Source organism: Astyanax mexicanus, chromosome 15, assembly GCF_023375975.1.
Source record: "Astyanax mexicanus isolate ESR-SI-001 chromosome 15, AstMex3_surface, whole genome shotgun sequence".
Lineage (NCBI taxonomy): Eukaryota > Metazoa > Chordata > Actinopteri > Characiformes > Acestrorhamphidae > Astyanax > Astyanax mexicanus.
In genome coordinates this window covers 32,391,505-32,409,633 of record NC_064422.1, presented here as the reverse complement: position 1 = coordinate 32,409,633, position 18,129 = coordinate 32,391,505, and the positions used below count along the sequence as shown (strand labels likewise).

Here is an 18,129-nt window from a genome sequence, read left to right as displayed (position 1 = left end):
GGAAACCGATCAGACCTTATCATGTTAGTTACAGTACAGAAATCTTTATTTGCTGATACACACTGAAGGCTTATGTCATAGGTATTGTTGAATATAGTTATTTATTATAATACAATATATACAGTGCAATCAAATATTACAAACATTTAGGCTATTTAACATGCTTTTCCTGTAAGTGCATTTAGTAATTCAGTGCGTATTACAAGATTAAACATTTTTATGCTGATCAGATTTTATCACAAAGTGCATATTTAGTGTGCATATAAGCAGTTTATCTTCACATTGTAATTCAAGCAAAAACCACTAGAGGGATCCGTGCTATGCAGTAGTAACCCAAAACAAAAGAGACAAGATAATAACACATTTCATTTTTAAACAGCAGCACTGCTCATTATCAAGCACTGCACCAGACCCTACATATATAATACATCTTTATACTAACAGCAATGAGCAATGCATTGTGGAGGCAGGTGCTATAGAGTCAGAATATGCTCTACAAACTGCATCCACTTAAAGGTCGAGAGCCTGGCTGTCTCAGGATAGTTAGTTTTACCTGTAATTTAAAGATTTCTCTTAGCATGTTTCCAGGAAGTTACAACAAAAAGTCTTTAAAAGAAAACAATTATTAATGTGGAGAATTAATCACCTCATCTTTGCTAAGCCTCCGCAGATAAGTATGTACCTCCTCCAGACTGTCTGTGAGCAAATCATTAATGGCCACGATTTGATCCCCCTCATGGAATGGACCAGAAGATTCATCATGTTTCCAGTCAGACACACTGCACAATACAGAAGAATGACATGATCAGAAAAAAGAGAACAGATTTGATTAAATATTTGAAGTTAATTAGACCCATTCACAAAAAAACAGCCTGGATTACTGCTAACTAATCCAGATACAGACATGCAAATTAGTACACTTGGTCTTGCCATAAAAAGCTCTCAGATGCTACTGTTTGGCAGTAGTCAGAGTTCTCTTGGTGAGAGATTGCTGCGTGCTAGACATGCCTCTACAACTCACTCAAAGACATTTTGGCCAGTTGTCAGACTTTGAGAGGAGTATAGTTGAACTAAGAAAAGCATGATGGTTGTTTTACCAATTTGCCCACTGTCTAGCCATATGTCAGCCAGCCACCATTGCCTTGACTTGCAGTTGTTTAGTCTTTAGGGGCAAATTTGGTTATGTTTGGGATCCACCAGTGGTCAGGTTTCAGCATATAGGCCTTAAAGTAATGGATTTAATCCTGCCTTTGCTGTAGAGCAACACACTGCCTCAACTGCTGGTGTGGTGATCTGTCATCACAGACAACAGTCGGCCATCCCAAGTAGTGATACGAAGGACACTGACAGCTCACCAATATGTGCAAGACTTCTTACCACCACATGCATTGCCTCTGATGGCAGGCCTTTCATCTAGCCTTTTTTAGCAGGATAATGCTCGCCCACACACAGCAAATGTTTGTCAGTACACACAGTACTGCATGGCCTCCCTGATCACCAGATTTACCACTAATCACGTATTTATGGGTCTAGCTGGGATGCCAGCTCAAGGACTCTACATGTGTGAAGGATCTGGGCCCAGCTGCAACATCTGTAGGCAAAGGCGTCGCAGGATGCCATAGAGAACCTGTTTGCCTCTATATGCAACCATATCTGATTTTGTATCCAGGCTAAAGGTGGCCCAACAGGAACTAGAGCTTCCTATCATTTGTAGATTCAGTTTTCTCCAATAAACTTAGCCTTTCACTCTAATATTGTAATCACCAACAAATTGGTATGTTATGTTATATTCACACAAATGAAGTTTTATTCCATTCGAACAACTTCTGTGTGCATCATGTATATGTTTACATGTGTAATAAATAATTTTAAAAAAGTATCTTGTTTAACCCCCTTCAGCCAAGATCCAATGACCTCAGAAGATACTGGGTATTATCAAATTATCAAATCTCTAATCATGCACACTCTTTACCAAGGTTTTCCTGCTTCTTCTGTGAAGATCGCATTGTTCCTTAGCTCCTCCTGGTTCACACAAATATCCTTCTTCTCAGCGTTGTCTGTTTCACTGGGAAATATGCATTAAATCTTTAATTAAAATCTGAGCAGTCAATCGTGCCATATGCCACAGCCAGTCTGAAACATTTCAGTACATTTTATACTATTCTACTGAAGAACAAAGTAGTCTAAGTTTCCTTGTTTTTCTGTTTAGCACCCTGTTGGCTCACCTCCCCTGCAGAATCTGTCTGCTCCAACCAGTGGAACCACTGTTCAGGAATGCATCCTCAGGGCCTTCATCTCCTCCAGGTAGTCTACAAACAAATAGCATAAACATGAGGAAGACCCACTCTGTTTCATTTAATTACGAGAATAAGTCAGCATTGTGCATCTATTTTTGTACTTAGGAAAGTACTAGTATGAATCAGCTTGAGTGTTTTCACACTGAAATATGGGCTAAGTGGACAAGTTGTAAATATGTGTTTTTTCAGATGACTTTGTCACTTTCTAGATTGTTTTGATTAAGTTCTCAGAGTAGTTCTCTGCATTGTCTAACACTGTACATGGAAATTCAAACATTTCTCAAGAACATTAGTGTTAGCTGAATCTATGCCATGGTCACACATGCTACGCTACGCTGTGCTGCCAAAAAATATTGAAATAAGTTTAGTTGTTAGTTAAATTGGTGCCTTAATCCCTGATAGCAACATCAACATGTAATGAGCCTATAGGTCACATCTGGAATATAGCGACCCACACACCTTATGGAATGATGGTCTAGAGCAAGAAGACAATTATAGACAATTATATTTACCATTTGTTTTGGACACAAATGGAATTTGGCCTCCGCCTTTAACCCATCCAGGCAGTAAACACACACACATTCACATTAACTCTTAGATTCTACAAAACCTGAATGCTGTCATAATTAACATCAATTAAATAGGCCCTCATAAAGGACCCTGTAGGACACCACAAAACACATAAAGTTGAATAGTATGTGAAGTAATTTATGCTAGATTCTGCATTAGGTTTAAGCACTGAACAGTTAACCTACAGTTCAAGTTTTTTTTTTCTATAAGACTTTAGATTAATTTAAATAAGGTAATCCTACTGACAGTAATCAGTTACAGGAACAATTACACAAGAAACTTGCAAATGAAAACTGTAAGCTGACATCACCTGGATTCGGATAAATCTCCTGTACCATGACTCTTGTCAGCTTGTCCATTACAGAGACTGGCGCTTAAAGACATAGGTGATCTGCGATTTGAAATTTTCCTCCTAAAAGAAAGAAACAAAAAAAGGATCTTATGTAAGACAATTATGAAATATAACAAACTGTAAAAGTATCATGGTACTTTTCCAATCCTTGATGACTGTGCATTTGGGTATGAGGATAAAGGTCTTGTGCCAAGTTTCCGCAGTAATCACAGCTGTTAGACCAGTCTGGCAAGTTCTAAAATGGTAACAGTGATTGTGTTTATCATCAGTGACTCCAGTTTACTTTGACAGCAAACCCACATAAAAAATACAGCATGGTTTCATCTCATTCTACTTGTCACTCGAGAGAGCGGAGATACATTTTTTGCTTTTAAGGCATTGTTGAGAAATGTATAGAACCTGTAAATCATTCACAGGGATGAATCAGCATGACAACAGCCAGCATTTCCTTCTGCCTTTTAGGTGGGTGTTGCTTTTGCATAGTTGTTTTCTTTTCTCTTTCTTTGTTCATAGCCTACACACTGCTTCCAAAAAGGACTTTACAGCTAAACTAGGTCATGTCATGCTGGCTTAAGACAGTGTCTTCTTATATCCATGTAAGCTTTGAGCAAACTCAAGCTTCAAGAAGCTTCAAGAATTGATTAAACCAAAGTCTAATAAAAATGATGCAAAATACATTAAAAATGACTTGTTGCTTTCATTGGAAAGCTGTAATTCAAGTTAGAGATGTCGTTGGAAGTTTACATACACATGTATGTAAACGTGAACATACATGTCATGGACATCATATCATGGACATGAATGGAATATACACTCATAATGGACATGAATGTTGTGGCAATACTGGGCTTGATGTCCCTATATTGCCACAACATTCATTTCATTTTCAGTTCATGATTGTTTCTTTGAACTGTTCTTCTTCTGGACCAGAATAGGACATCCCAAATTCCTCTTTCAATCCTGCTGAAAAGATGTGGACTGTGCTTAAAATTCAGATTTGTTGCAGAAATAAAACAACAAAGTTTATTAAATGTTACCAATGCTATACTAATTCTGCCAAATTACCTGATCAAGGTCCAACTGGCTAAAGGACATTAAACCATAGGTGTGCAATATGTATGTGCATTTTACCCAGAATGTATAATCTATCAAACAAATCATTGAAGGCCTCAAAATGCCATGAAATATGTCTATGATGAGTGTAATTTAAAGCTTAGAATCTACATAAAAAACATAGTTCTGTGCTTTAGTCTGTTGTCTCTGTTTTCGTCACTAATAACACCTATTTCACAGGCCTTCAAATAGAGCAATGTGGGACTCAAAATATGCGAAAGGAAATATTGTTCCAAATAATTCACTTATTGTACTTATTTACTAATTATTATTAGTCAAATTTACTTTACTTATACATGAAAATAAATGTAAAATATCTCAAAAATACAAGATGGGTGTTTAATTGTATTTTTGAAATTAATTCTATATTGAATTTTGCAACAGAAAAATCCAGTATATGTTGCTATATTGATGCTATATAGATTTCTATTATAATCTACTGCAAAAGTTATTACTCACTGTGCTTGACGGGTCAATTCATCTTCCTTGTCCACCTCACTCACAACCCTCTTCCTGCCATTGGACAACACATCAACATTATGATTTGTATTTCATATATCCTGTATTCTAACACAGCAGGCACATATGGGTAGTAGTGGTAAATTAACTGTGTTCCTGAGAGAAATAGAGGGTCTTACACTTTCTCCATGTCCATGTAGTAGCTGGTGTCCTCCTCCTCTTCCTCATTATCGCTTGTCTTTAGAAAGAATTTTAGAGTTAATGTAGGTATACACTCTTATAAAAACAAACATTTAAAGCTTTAAAGTGTTACTTGAGTGATGCCACATTATAATATGCCAATATTTTGAATTCTATTAGGGATCATGTGCGTTATAGAGATGTATAAGTGTGAAGAACCACCACTTTATCATCACTTGTTTTTGTTTTATTCATTGCTTCACAGACATGACTATTTAAAGGAAACAAAAAGAGTTATTTTCTGGAATAACTCAAAGAACCCCTTGTGGTTCCTTTATTATCAAGAGTGTGAGTACAGTATCAGTCAAAAGTTTTGACACACCTTAAATTTAGTGTTTTTTCATTATTTAAAAAAAGTTCTGCATTGTAAATCAATACTAAAGTCATGGGATTATAGTTCAATTATTTAATAAAGAAAAAATATTAAAGCAGGATATGTATATATATATATTTATATTTTAGATTTGTCTCTTGCTTAGATGACAGTTTTGCACATCTTGTAATTTTCTCTGTCATCTTTATGAGGTAGCGTCACCTGGAATGACTTTTAGTTAACAGCTGTGCTGAACTTGTCAAGAGGTAATTACATTAAATTATTGTCCTCTTTATGTGTTTTTGAGCATCAGTTTTGTTGTAAAGACTTGGTAAACAGTGAATAGCCCTATGTGCCTATCCATATTATGGCAAGAACTTCTCAACTAATTAAAGAAAAACTTTAAGAATTCAAAAAAAATTAAAGAACTTTTAAAGTACCCTCAAGTGCAGTTCAGTTGCAAAGACCAACAAAAACGTTATGAAGAAACTGGCCCTCATTAGGACCGGCCCCTGGTACTGTATGTGTGTACTTGTGTATAATTGGGTGGAATTAAACATACTACTGATGCCTGCATCATAATACTCCTTGGAACATCGTAGTGGTTCTGTGTCGGCAATTCAGGGGCAGACCGTCTTAATGCAGGAGATTTTCTCTGGATCGGCTGAGAAAAGCAACAGAAGCAATGATCAGCTACGTGACATGGCTGTTAGCTCTGATGATTGGTATTAAATGACATTACACTCACCTGTTCTTCATTTTCAGTGTCAAGTTCTTGATCATTATAGGATGTTTGTACATCTTTGGGCTCCGATATTGACCTGGTCTTTCTGTGTTCCTGTGTATGTAGAAAGATACTTAGATACAGTAAAATAAAACACATTATATAGTGGATACAGTGCAATAATTCAGTGCTGTATTTAATCAGTTCAACAATTTAATAGAGCTCAAGTTTCTTAAAGGCATCTTAAAAGATTTAAAATGGCTTAACTGGAGTATAGAGCAGGAGCAGACATTTACTACATAGCATGCAAAGATGCACGGTGTAAAATAAAATAGTCTTAATCCTAAGATTAGTAACATTACGTTATTAGGCTTAGCTCAGGCTTAAGGTTGCTTGAGTGCCTCCACATACGGCAGTAGGATGTCAGGATTACAGCTCATACTATAGTGGCGGTGTGGCAAAAATTGAACACTTCAATGAATGTACCTTTTTCCCCACAATATTAGCACTTTTTTTCGAAGGATCTATTCTATAAAGGGAATCTATTGATGCTTTTTCAACCATGGTGCCACTAGGTACGAGAACTGCACCTCTTGAACCTCTCCCTTTGAGAGTCTACTATATGTTGCTTGTAATGCTGCTTGCTTTAACATTTGAAAGTCACCTTTGCACTTTATAAGATGCTTTCATGAAACCCTGCTCTGATGGTGCGTGATGTTTCAGCGTCTGTGTGTACAATAGTTTTACCTCCGGGCTGATCAGTGTGTGTGTCTTGAGAGCTGCAAATATGGCATTGAACCAGCTGTCCATCTCAGAACTGAGGGAAAAAGACAATTAAACTTAAGTTAATCATGGATTTTAATAAGTCATCCAAAACCAGTGCAACTATTTAAACAGCAGCTGTTCCCCACCAGTAAGCTCAGACCCTTCACCTATAAAACTGGGCAAATACATAACTAATTTTATTAGTAGTACTGTATTATTATTATCGCAATGCACTGTCTTGGCCTGTCAATTCCCATGCAGTTTAAGGAGACAATACATTTACTTTTTACTACTGTATGACAGTATGTTTGGGAATCAGTATTATCTTTTGAAATATATGAAATCATGTGATACACATGTGAAATAACTATAATAAATAATAACCAATAATGCCCGGAATCTCACTAATCTCTACAGGACAGGAAGAAAAAGAGATTTAAAACTGTCATATAAAATGTAAAATATATACATACTGTTTTTTGCATTACTGATATTTGTTGCATATTGTGCATATTGTGTAAATATATAACCTGTGGCCCCTGGTAGTAATGTGTTTTTTTCTTGGTCTTTGTGTCTGAATGGTTGACCACTCCTCCTTTATGACTTTAAACACCAGTTTAGATCCTCTCCAACACTGAACAGCATCACCAAACTCTCATATAAAAGACAAGCTAAACTGACCTGCCTGCACTGGAGCACAGAAATCATGACTAACCTGTTTTCTCCAATGAGGAAATAGTCTCTCTCTAGCACCCTCATGAACAGAACACAAGATGAAGAGCATCTGAAATTCTTCTGAATCCATTCCCAAGTAGGGTGTGTTTCCGGTTGCAGGAAAAGCAAAGAGGTTCTAAAAATAAATGACATGCATCATAATGATTAGACAGACTGGACGCAGATTCACTGTGACCATGATTTAAAAAACTTTGTATCTTAATTTTTCACATTTGTACATTTCACATTTAAAATATTACGATGAACATATCAATGAATACTTTTCTTTGCCTAAAAATTATTAAAAATGTAATTACTAAAATATAATTAAAAATAAGTAAAAGATTTGATCCCTAATATCCTTTATTATGTGATTAAAATACAGGTACATATATACATACTCATACAGGTCAATTTCTCCTAAGGGTTTGTCTTTCTTGTTTTCATCCCTGTAGTACTTCAGCTCGTGGAGGTGCCCGTTGATCATAGTGAGAACAAAGTACCTCCGCTTCCATGATTTCTACAGAGACAGACACAGAATAAAAAAAAAGGAAAGGAAATCTACCTTCAAACATTAATATCTGTTCATAAGTAATTTCACCATAATTCAATACATACCATGGATTTAGTGAGGGGAGACTTAGGTGGTGATTTAAAGAGGTAGCCTGACTGCACCTCCTCCACATCATCTTTTGGCTGCTCATAAAACAGGGAATTTCGACCCACTAGAGAGAAAACATGAATATGTGCTTAATCTTATTAATACAGGCTGTAGAATTCATCCAATAACCAATAGTCCTATTTGTAGCAAATAAAATCACTTAAGTAACATAGAAGCTTTTTCCCAATTGATGACTGTTAGATATTTTATGGTATTAAAATTATAAATGCCATAAAATACTCTTGTTTTAGTTTTTGTAAGTTTTTAACCTTAAAGCAGTCTCCTGCCAGTTTGAACTCATGCCAGTTTAGGTAGAGAAGAAAAAAATATTATAACAAATAAAAGAGCACTCTATCGATATATACAGCTACTAATACATCATCAATTAATATATTTACAGTGTAGTATGTTGAATTCAGTGAACCTGGGAATTACCTGGAATCCATCGGGGAGTAGCTGGATTAGACGACATTGGAAACGGCTCTGAAACAGACAGTGTTCAGTGTTGTTATTTCCTGTCTTTGTGTGCAAGGCAGAACAAGCAGACATAATCTTTGCTACACTGTAAAAACACCCAACTTACAAAAGTTTAAATTACTATTTTTATTACGTTTATTAAGCAAAGAGTCAAAAAGTTATCAAAGGTCAGAACACATTTAGTCTGTTTCAGTAACAGGAATTAAGCTTAGTCCTTACTTATTGTTTAAAATGCTCATGTCCAAAAAAGAAATGACAAAAATAGGTATATACCACCAGATTCACATAAATAAACAAAAATAAATTCCAACACAAATCCTGGAAATTGTTCCTAGTTATTATTATTATTGTTCATCCTTGTAAGAAATATGTACAGAGCCTTTAAAAATTCGCAGCTTATTATAGCATACCTCATATAATTCAGTAAGCGCATACAAAGCAATAAAAACTGCAGCTGACAAAGTTAAACTGTAAAAAAGCCAACTTACAGAAATTAAGCAAGTTGATCTGAACAACAGTATGTTTAAAGTATAGAAATGTGAAAGCAAGTGTTTTTAGTGCAAGAATTTATTTTCACAATGTGCCTACAATTTATATATGTTTAATGCGTTAAATGCACATACACTAATAGAAACAAGTGCTTTAAATAAAATTACATGGAATAAATTACAGGAAACCATAAAAGCATGCAGCTCATTATTTTGTAATCACATAAAATAACCAACTCCCATGCCTTAACTATAAATTTCCCAGATTATAATGTTTAGTGTCCAGCTTTATTTGATCTAAAAGCATTAATCTCATGTCAGTTATACTAAAATACTGTACCTGTAAATCACACGACTTTCAGAACCACAATGGTCATATTAAATAAATAAATACTTCACCTGAAATTAAATCACTTATGTATTCACTACATAACTTAATTTCAATAATTTAATAATCAGAATATGTTTTAATATATAGAGTTCCTCCCTGCAACCCAGAAACAATGAAAAAGCAACAACACAACAAAGAAAAGCAGCTGAGGTAAAAATAAATACCTGAATCAGGAAGCACTAGGTCCTCTGTTCTACTCTAACTCTGTACTAGAAAAGTGCAGGAGAGGGAACCTGAGCACTGCTTTTGTTTTACCTGGTGACATCAACAAGAGGCAGGGCTTCAGGTGTTTTGGAAGTAGTCTTGACAAGAAGTCCATCCCCTGGGTGAATGTCTTTCCCAGCATGCATGTTTAAGAGCTAAACATGAGAGTAAACAGAAACAGGCACAGCATAAGCTATAGTATTACGTGTGCTTTTTTTTGAAGATGCTTTGCTGGGATTTGTACTTTTTGTTTTAATAGGAAGCTTAGCTACATTCCCAAAGTTTAATTTCTCACTTAAATAGAAACCTAGTAATAGATTTCAGATCACTGTTGAAACTGAAAGTTGGTTAGTCAGTAAATAATCACTATAGTAAGAAATAAAATAAAGTTGTGTATATTTCCTGCTCTGTACACTCACCAGTACCATGCTTCTCACAGTGACTGCCTGGGTGCATATGTAATTAACCAAATATTAAGTACAATAGCAAAAGCTGTTTTTGCTTATTAGGCACTCTGATTAAATAAAATAATTTATTAATTACATGAATAACTTTAATTAAAACTGGATAAGCTTGTGCTCACATTAAATAAATTAAATCTCATAAAAATCCATCTGTGGGGGTTCTTTGAATATTTGCAAGTAAAAAAGTTGATATTTTGATAGTAATGGAAAGCAGCTCCAAGGAAACAGAACATAAAAAAATGCCTTACAAATGTTTCAATAAAGGTTCTTCGAGCAAAACTCTGCAAAAAATAATTTTAAATTAAAAAGTTATTTTTTGTGCAAGATAAACATTTTTTACAATGTACCTATTCTAAATTCAGAAATGTATGTAATGCTTTAAATATATATGCTCTGAAAAAATGAGTCATGGCTCCAGAATCCATATGTGTGGGTCGTTTGATTGTTTGTTACACAAGAAAGGGTTATTGTCTGCAGAAAGTAAAAGAAACATTAGAAAAGTAAAGAAGTTGGTATTGTAACAGTTAAGTTTTAACACGATTTGTAATATATATTAATCATATCTTTAACCAACATTCAACTAAATATCTCTTTCAAATTTGCTTTAATTTTCCCTAACATTAACCTAACCTAAAGAAAAACCCTAAACCTTGCCATGGTCTTAATCCTAACTCTATCACTACTTACTGCCTACTATCACTACTACTTACTACTTTCTTTCTTTTTTATTTAACCCTCTTTTTGTCATTTTAGTTATTTTATTTACTGATCTGAGTTCTTAGACTCCTGGATGACCCATACCAAAAAGAAGTGAATTAGAAGGTGGATGAATGGATTTACTGAAATGAAAAATACCTGTTATCCAAACCTTATCCATACAGGACCTTCCAGCAGAAACTGGAATACAGGGCAAATAAAGGGAAATTAAATTTGGCTAATCCCTGTTAATGTATTCATTGTTCACGTATTGGAATGATTTTGTTAATGAACAAAAGATTTGCTTTGAAACCGGTAGTGCATTCTGTAAAGATCTGTGGTGAGTGGATGAGTGAGCGGATAAGTAAGGATTTTTTTCCTCATGCCAGAAACAAGAAGGAGACCTTGTTTCCAGTCAACAGAGCGGATCTTACTGTGTGGGGAATTCCATTGGAGTTTTCCTTTTTTCCATTTACCTTTAACTATTGATACTAAATATTCAATAATTGTTCAGTAGCTGTTTCTGATTGAACTGGCAGTAATTTAACTGAGATATTAAGATAGCACAAATTTGTCAACCACACTGTAAATAATCCTTCTGTAAAAAATAAAATAAAATGTATTGACAGTTTAATTACCAGGAAAATTTCAGTTTTCAGCCATATTAGGTTAATTTCATCACAGAGATTCAAATTTAAACCTCTGAAAAGTTTAAATATATAAAAAAATATACATAAAATGTACTGCCATCACTGATACATATATAATACATAAATATTGCAATATCCACTGCATGAAGTTAAACTAAAGATCTAATTATTAAATTAAATACTTACATACTGTAGATTGTTTACATTTTTGTATAAATAAAGAAAATAAAAGCTGCTTAATATGAGTTTTCATAGCTAAGCTAAGCTAACTATGTCACAAGCTTGGTCGCTAACTGCTCAGCAGCAACCGAAGACCCACAAAACTTACTTCGGTGACATTATTTAGGCTTGCAAAAGCTAAATAATGTTAATTAGGCAGATGAAAGCCTGAACAAAAATATAAGTTTAAAGTAAATGGTAATATGTAGCCATATTACGTTAATTTTACCACAGAGGTTCACATTTACAGCTCACCCACTGCTACCCCAGAGAGCAGTGATAAAAGTGGCGGATGCACTTATTCATAAAAAAATAACTTTTTCCATAAAGCAAGAACACAGGAAAGTTTATTTTATTAAAAACTGACACCCTTATAGTTCAATTACAAATATTTTTTTACAGTGTAGTCTTTTTTCTACTTGTCTCCAAATTGAGCATTAAAAAAGCACACGGTTAAGAATCAACTGAAATGTGATATCCTCATATGTCAGTACTGAAGTACATGAGGAACAGCTGAAGGCCACAGGGTACACTGCACAATAGTAAGTGCAAAATATCACTATTGGTGTTTTAGTACTGTTTTAGCTTCATTTAAACACTAAAATGCACTTTTTGTCCCCAGATGATATAAATCATTTAACTGTTCCAGTTTTCCACGCAAGTCTAATAAATATTATATTTAAAACATGACTTGGCAGCATCAGTGTTGGTGAAAGATTCAGGTGCAATCTTTGATTGACAATTGTCTGCATAGAACAGCTAAAAATTATGCAAATAACTGGTTAGAATCTTTTATTAAAATAATTTATTAGTACATTTTACGAAGTGGATTGAATCTTTTGCTTTTAATTACATTTTTCATTTTGAATAAAATATCTGATCTGGTAAGAAAGTTAAATTATATCACCTGCTCTTCTGTTTTAACATCATTAAACTCTGATTTACTGAACTGGGTTCAATATGATGACAACTATAAATTATACTACACTCCTATGAGAAGAGCTTTGGAGACACAGAGACATAAGAACACTATTTTTTATTAGTTATTTGTGTTTATTCAAATAATGTTTTACTGACAATATAAACAGTTAATGTCTTGAAATTTAACTTTTTTGTATAACAATTTATATTTAAATGTACAGGTGCCTAAATCCTAGTTTACAGTACTGTGTATAATTTGTAATCTGTGCAGAAAGGTTGTACAGTTACTGAAGTGGTGTAACAAGATTTGACGGCAACAGAAATGCTAAATGACGTTGCTACTGCAAAAAAAAAAACAAACAAAAAAAACACTATACACTGTTATTATTAAAATACAACTACATCATGACAAAAAAGACACAGTCCAGTACAATAAAAGTTTGCCACTCAGTGAAATAAAAATATCTACAGAACTTCAGATTTTCTCATCATATGAGCTATAAAAGTAATATGAAGCCAAATCCAAACTTTACATAATGTATACAGAATTTTTTACAGACCACAGGTTTACTTACAAACATATTGGTTTCTCAAGAGAGAGAGAGAAGGGCAAATATGAGTACAATTTTTACATTCTTTACATTCACAGTAAAGTACTATACACAAAATGCAGCCCTTATGCACATTGGTATGTACACCGATCAACCATAACATTATAACCATTTAAAGCTTTGTGCCACTGAGGCATAGACTCCCCAAGACCCCCTAAAGCCATCCTGTGGTATCTGGCATCAGCTGTTAGACACAGATCACTGAAGTCCTGCAGTACATTGTAAGGTAGGACCTCTCTGGATTGTAGCAATGAAGTGTGTAAACTTATGACCCTCCTACTGCTTCACTTTACCCTAAAACAGAGTAAGAAGGATGTCAGAGTTCTTCATTTACAGTTTTGAAAAGCCAGTGTTCACAGAGTTAAGTAATTTCCCTGCTTTAACACACTTTCTAAACTCCACAGTGAACAACTAAGTGAATCAGGTCTGTGTGAGGAAATTGTCAAACTCAAATAGAAATGGAAAGTATACAATAAAAAAATTAAATTAAATTAAATTAAATAGACATTAAAAGCATTAAATTACATACATCATAAATTACACAATGTAAAGGCCGTCTAGTGTTTTTCAAGGTATGTATTTCTCAAAAATGTGTGTGAGCATGTACATACTCACCTCTTTGATGTTCTTACACAGTGCACGGTTTTGCTGATCTTATTGGCATCAAGCCTCCACTCAGCTCTCTACAACAAATTCAATAACAGCATTCTTTACTAATTCTCATACATTTATTATTCTACAGTCATCTACAATCTAAGTACATTCTTCTACATGCATTCTTTTACAGTCTAGATTCATACAGTGTTCTATATTGTCATTAAATCTTTTATATTTATATTTTACATTCATTACATTAATTCTACATTTTTTGTTGATTTTTTGTACATAAAAAACAAGTGTTAACATACGTGGTCTGTGTGCTCTGACTCTGGAGGTGCACTTATGTCTCTGATTCCCCCAGAATCCTGAATAACATCGCAGCATAAAGAGACAATAAGCTGTTTCAAAGTACAGCTAAAAACACACAAAATAATAGTTTCAGTGTACTGGAGGAGGAAATTACCTTAGGATCCAGCAGTCTGTGTGGGCGACTATTCAAAGCATTAAATAAAGCATGGAACCATCTTTCTACCTCCCAGCTGGAGAGAGATTGCAGATACAGGCAAGATAAACGTGTATTTTAGTAGATTAATTGACTGATATTAGAATTAGAACACACTAGTGGATTTCCAGCTCTAACATTTACCTGCAACTCTTAAAACTTGGTAATAAACCGATTAGTTGGTCAGGTGTGTTGGGAGCAGGGAAAGCACTAAAATGTGCAGGACAGGGTACTTTAAGGACCAGAATTGAGAAACACTGTTCTTATTCACAGGATTTTTTTCCCCTGCACTTTTTTAGTAGCAGATTTTAGATTCCGACATATGAATAAATACGGTTCTCTTACAAATATATAACATGCTGCTTAGATTTAGAGTCTGTAATTTCATGAATGGCATAGTACACTACTGTGGGAGTTGTATGTAAGTGGGGATTGGGGTAAACCTTTGATGTCTCTCTTTATGAGATATTATCACCACATACAAGGCTAGCATGCTCATAACAAGCATCTTGTTTCTGTATGGATACAAATATTAAAAAAATAGAGGGTGGGAAATCCGGAGATCTGGATGTATGTTGATGGAGCCTTAAACAGCAGATTTAATCTGGCCTATCTATAATAATTTTACTGAGTTTTCAGGTAGATGGATGTTCTATGATCAAATATGAGAAGTACATTTGTACATAAACACATGAAGCTGCACATCTTTGTACTTTTTTTCACAGTAATATGAAGCTGCTAGATTTTAATGCTAGTAAAATGCCTCACCTGTTTTCTCCAATGAAAAAATAGTCCCTGTCAGCCACTTTCATGAAAAGAACAGAAGCTGCAGAGCATTTGAAGTGTTCATGCACCCACTGCCACATAGTGTGTGTCTCAGGACGCAGCAACATTAGGGATACTCTAAAAATAGAAATAATAAAAAAAACATTGTCTCCATTTGCTGTGTCTCTAAGGCTCTTTTTTTTTTATAATCAGACATGTGTGGAGAGCAGCTGGACATACTGAGAGAGGTCTACGGCTCCCAGCAGTTCACTCTTGGTCTTTTCTTCACTTTCAAAATATTCCAGCTGGCAGAAAGTTTTAATATTCTTCAGAATGAAAAATCTTCTCTTCCATGACTTCTGTAAAATGAACAAATAATAATGCATATTTGAGTATTATTCCTACTTTAATGCACCCACATTATTGTATCTGGTGTGTCAGGAGCCACAGAAAACACTAAAATGGCCTCCAGGACCAAGCTTGAGGAACTCTGCTGTAGGGGATGTAGGTGATTTGTAAAGAGCTCTGGTTGAACTTTTACCTGTGACTTAAATAGAGTTGCTGGAGGAGACTTGTACAGATAGCCAGAACACAGCTCCTCCTCTCCTGTCCCGTGTATGTAAAACAGACAGTGCAGTATTTTACCATGCAAAGTTAAAGAGACTTAGGCAGGCATCAGTGTCTAGGCATTAATATGTTTTAAAAGCATTTAAATCACTTTTTTTTCTCTATATCAGTTGTAAACTTACGTGATGCCATTTGTTAAGTTGTGAAGGGTGGTGTACGCTGAAGTGTGGAAGTGGATGACTGAAAAACAACATCAGTGCATGGTTAGAGACATTCCATAATGACAGTTTTTCAAATGAACAGGTGTCTGATTATAGACCAACATTAAAACAGAGAACCGGTGCAGCAATGTTTTAATTGAATACTATGGTTACAAAGGTAATAAGGATATCTTCAGGCATTTTATTTTAGCAAACAAAGGCCATCAAAGGTGGCACAGAATGTATTTATTCAATATTTTAAGTTGTTCCTTGATGAATAAATACTAAATATGTAATGTGCTTTGAAAGATATATAGTGCACATCCTCTACCTAGTTGATTGTCCTTCACTATAACATTGTTCTTTATAATTATCTGGATTTTTACCGGGACATTGACTAGGGGACAGTTTAGGACACAGATTCTGTGATTTTCTTTATAAATATATACATTAGGCTGTATTGTAATTCTCAGAATTTCTAAGGTTTGGGTAGGATGTTTTAATTGGAATGCCCCCATAATATGGATTTCCTTCTCAGAAGGTTGGGATCCTTGCTAAGATGTCCACAATGACTGTACTGCTCATCAACAGTAGTAGAAACAGTTGCATAATACAGTTTATAAGCACTTTACTATAAAATCTTAAAAAGTCTATAAAAGCTATGAAATCCAGCTATGAAAATAGAGTAAATTAGTATTTATTAGAATCGGGTATGATGATTTACTCCAAATTGTGATGTATTTTAAAAACATTATAGCTTCCAACTATTTGTCCCCTCAGAATAGTGCATAGTTAGCTAGCTAGCCCAAGGAATAAAAATCAGGTTCAAGTTTGAGGTATACAGTTTGTCTCAGTATACAACTATGAATCTATGACTTGATAAATACTATTTTCCATTGTAGGGCACATTTAAAAAAGGAAAAGAAACTGATTACACCTGTGCATATCAACAATGGACTGTAAAGGATGGCTCATCCCACCCCTTCAGTTCATTGTTTACTCTATAACCGATCATTACTGATATGATGCCAAAGGGGTGGGAAGATGCCATTACAACACAATACCTGTTTCTGAAGCTGGAGACAGGTAACTCAATGCCTTGCTGCCCACTCTCTCTTACAAAGTCTGTCTTTTAAAAGGCAGTTTAGTAGTAATGGTCTCTGTAATTGAATCAGGAATGCAACAAATAATAAGTTCTAATTTTGTTAATATATAGGAATTTAGCTGTCTTACCATTATCCATTAGCATTTTCACCCGATACAACAGAAGGCTAGATTACTGAGCTTCAGTTCAGACATGACTGAGCACCTTCCTGCCTCAGGATCCTGCCTGTGTAGGTACTATTTGTCATGTTTCAGACACAGCCAACCTATTCTGCTAATATTCATTATAAAATAGAAAGTGTACCTGATACAGATGATTCCTGCTGCCGACTGTCTGCATACTGAGGAAGAAGCAAATAAGAGAGTAGCAGAACAACACGGTAAAGCCTGAGCTCTGATGTCACAGGGTGTAAACCATGTTTTTTCAAATATGCCTGAGAGCTTTATTTATGAAAAGCTTGCCGCCTGGTTGAACCACATTATTTTACAGAATAGTTCCTTTTATGTTCGGCTAGATGCCAGCTGAAGGCAATCCAACAGACAGTTTTAAACTCAACTGTGCTTCAGGCACGAGAGAGAAGTGGTGGGGAATCACCAGGAACCTAATACTAAATTAGAACCTTTACGCGTATCTCCCTTTACCCAAATAGACAGTCAGCCATGACATGTTTGATGTCAGTTGTGTGAATTATTATGTTTGCACTGAAGCTACCAGGCTAAACCTACCAAGCAATAACACAACATGGTCACAACTGCACAAATAAGGGGAGTGAGGGTGCAAATGTGATAAAGCTCCCATATTTCTGGTAGGCCTACAGTATGTGTCTCAGAGTATCTATTTGGGCATCTCCAAGTGTCCTGTAGGTCATTTATTACTATTCATTTCCTTTTAATTTAATTTAATTTAATTTTCCTTCCGTCTCTAAGTGATCTTTTCTGGATCTCCAACTCCAATTCAATGACACACTGGGCACTGATGGTGGATAGTTCATTTGTCATTCATCAAAAGAAAAAGACATAAAATAAATTGTTTATTTTATCATTATAAAACACTAAATTACC

At 34.9% G+C, this 18,129-nt stretch overlaps 2 protein-coding genes across 4 annotated transcripts; both read right to left on the bottom strand.

The window, feature by feature from the left end:
* Window positions 1-28: 28 nt before the first annotated feature.
* Window positions 29-11,154, bottom strand: LOC103042442 (pleckstrin homology domain-containing family S member 1). 2 transcript variants are annotated; one of them, XM_022668962.2, is made up of 16 exons: window positions 11,088-11,154; window positions 9,820-9,923; window positions 8,644-8,691; window positions 8,166-8,272; window positions 7,949-8,067; window positions 7,549-7,683; window positions 6,816-6,885; window positions 6,093-6,182; window positions 5,907-6,008; window positions 4,971-5,029; window positions 4,792-4,845; window positions 3,178-3,279; window positions 2,226-2,309; window positions 1,973-2,065; window positions 647-779; window positions 29-553 (listed from the first exon to the last, which is right to left on the bottom strand). In XM_022668962.2, the coding sequence occupies exons 2-16, from the start codon at window positions 9,908-9,910 to the stop codon at window positions 494-496; spliced, it is 1,347 nt and encodes a 448-aa protein (XP_022524683.2). In that variant the 5' UTR covers window positions 9,911-9,923; window positions 11,088-11,154; the 3' UTR covers window positions 29-493. The 2 variants fall into 2 exon arrangements, with proteins under 2 accessions (XP_022524683.2, XP_007259317.3); XM_007259255.4 differs by lacking the exons at window positions 9,820-9,923; window positions 11,088-11,154 and adding an exon at window positions 9,729-9,819.
* Window positions 11,155-12,620: 1,466 nt separating this feature from the next.
* Window positions 12,621-17,455, bottom strand: LOC107197901 (pleckstrin homology domain-containing family S member 1-like). 2 transcript variants are annotated; one of them, XM_049464614.1, is made up of 9 exons: window positions 17,028-17,335; window positions 15,946-16,003; window positions 15,738-15,802; window positions 15,437-15,555; window positions 15,200-15,334; window positions 14,393-14,468; window positions 14,238-14,294; window positions 13,945-14,012; window positions 12,621-13,623 (listed from the first exon to the last, which is right to left on the bottom strand). In XM_049464614.1, exons 2-9 carry the CDS (start codon window positions 15,953-15,955, stop codon window positions 13,614-13,616), a joined length of 540 nt encoding a protein of 179 aa, XP_049320571.1. In that variant the 5' UTR covers window positions 15,956-16,003; window positions 17,028-17,335; the 3' UTR covers window positions 12,621-13,613. The 2 variants fall into 2 exon arrangements, with proteins under 2 accessions (XP_049320571.1, XP_015463823.3); XM_015608337.3 differs by lacking the exon at window positions 17,028-17,335 and adding an exon at window positions 17,372-17,455 and having other exon boundaries at window positions 12,622-13,623.
* Between the last annotated feature and the right edge of the window lie 674 nt (window positions 17,456-18,129).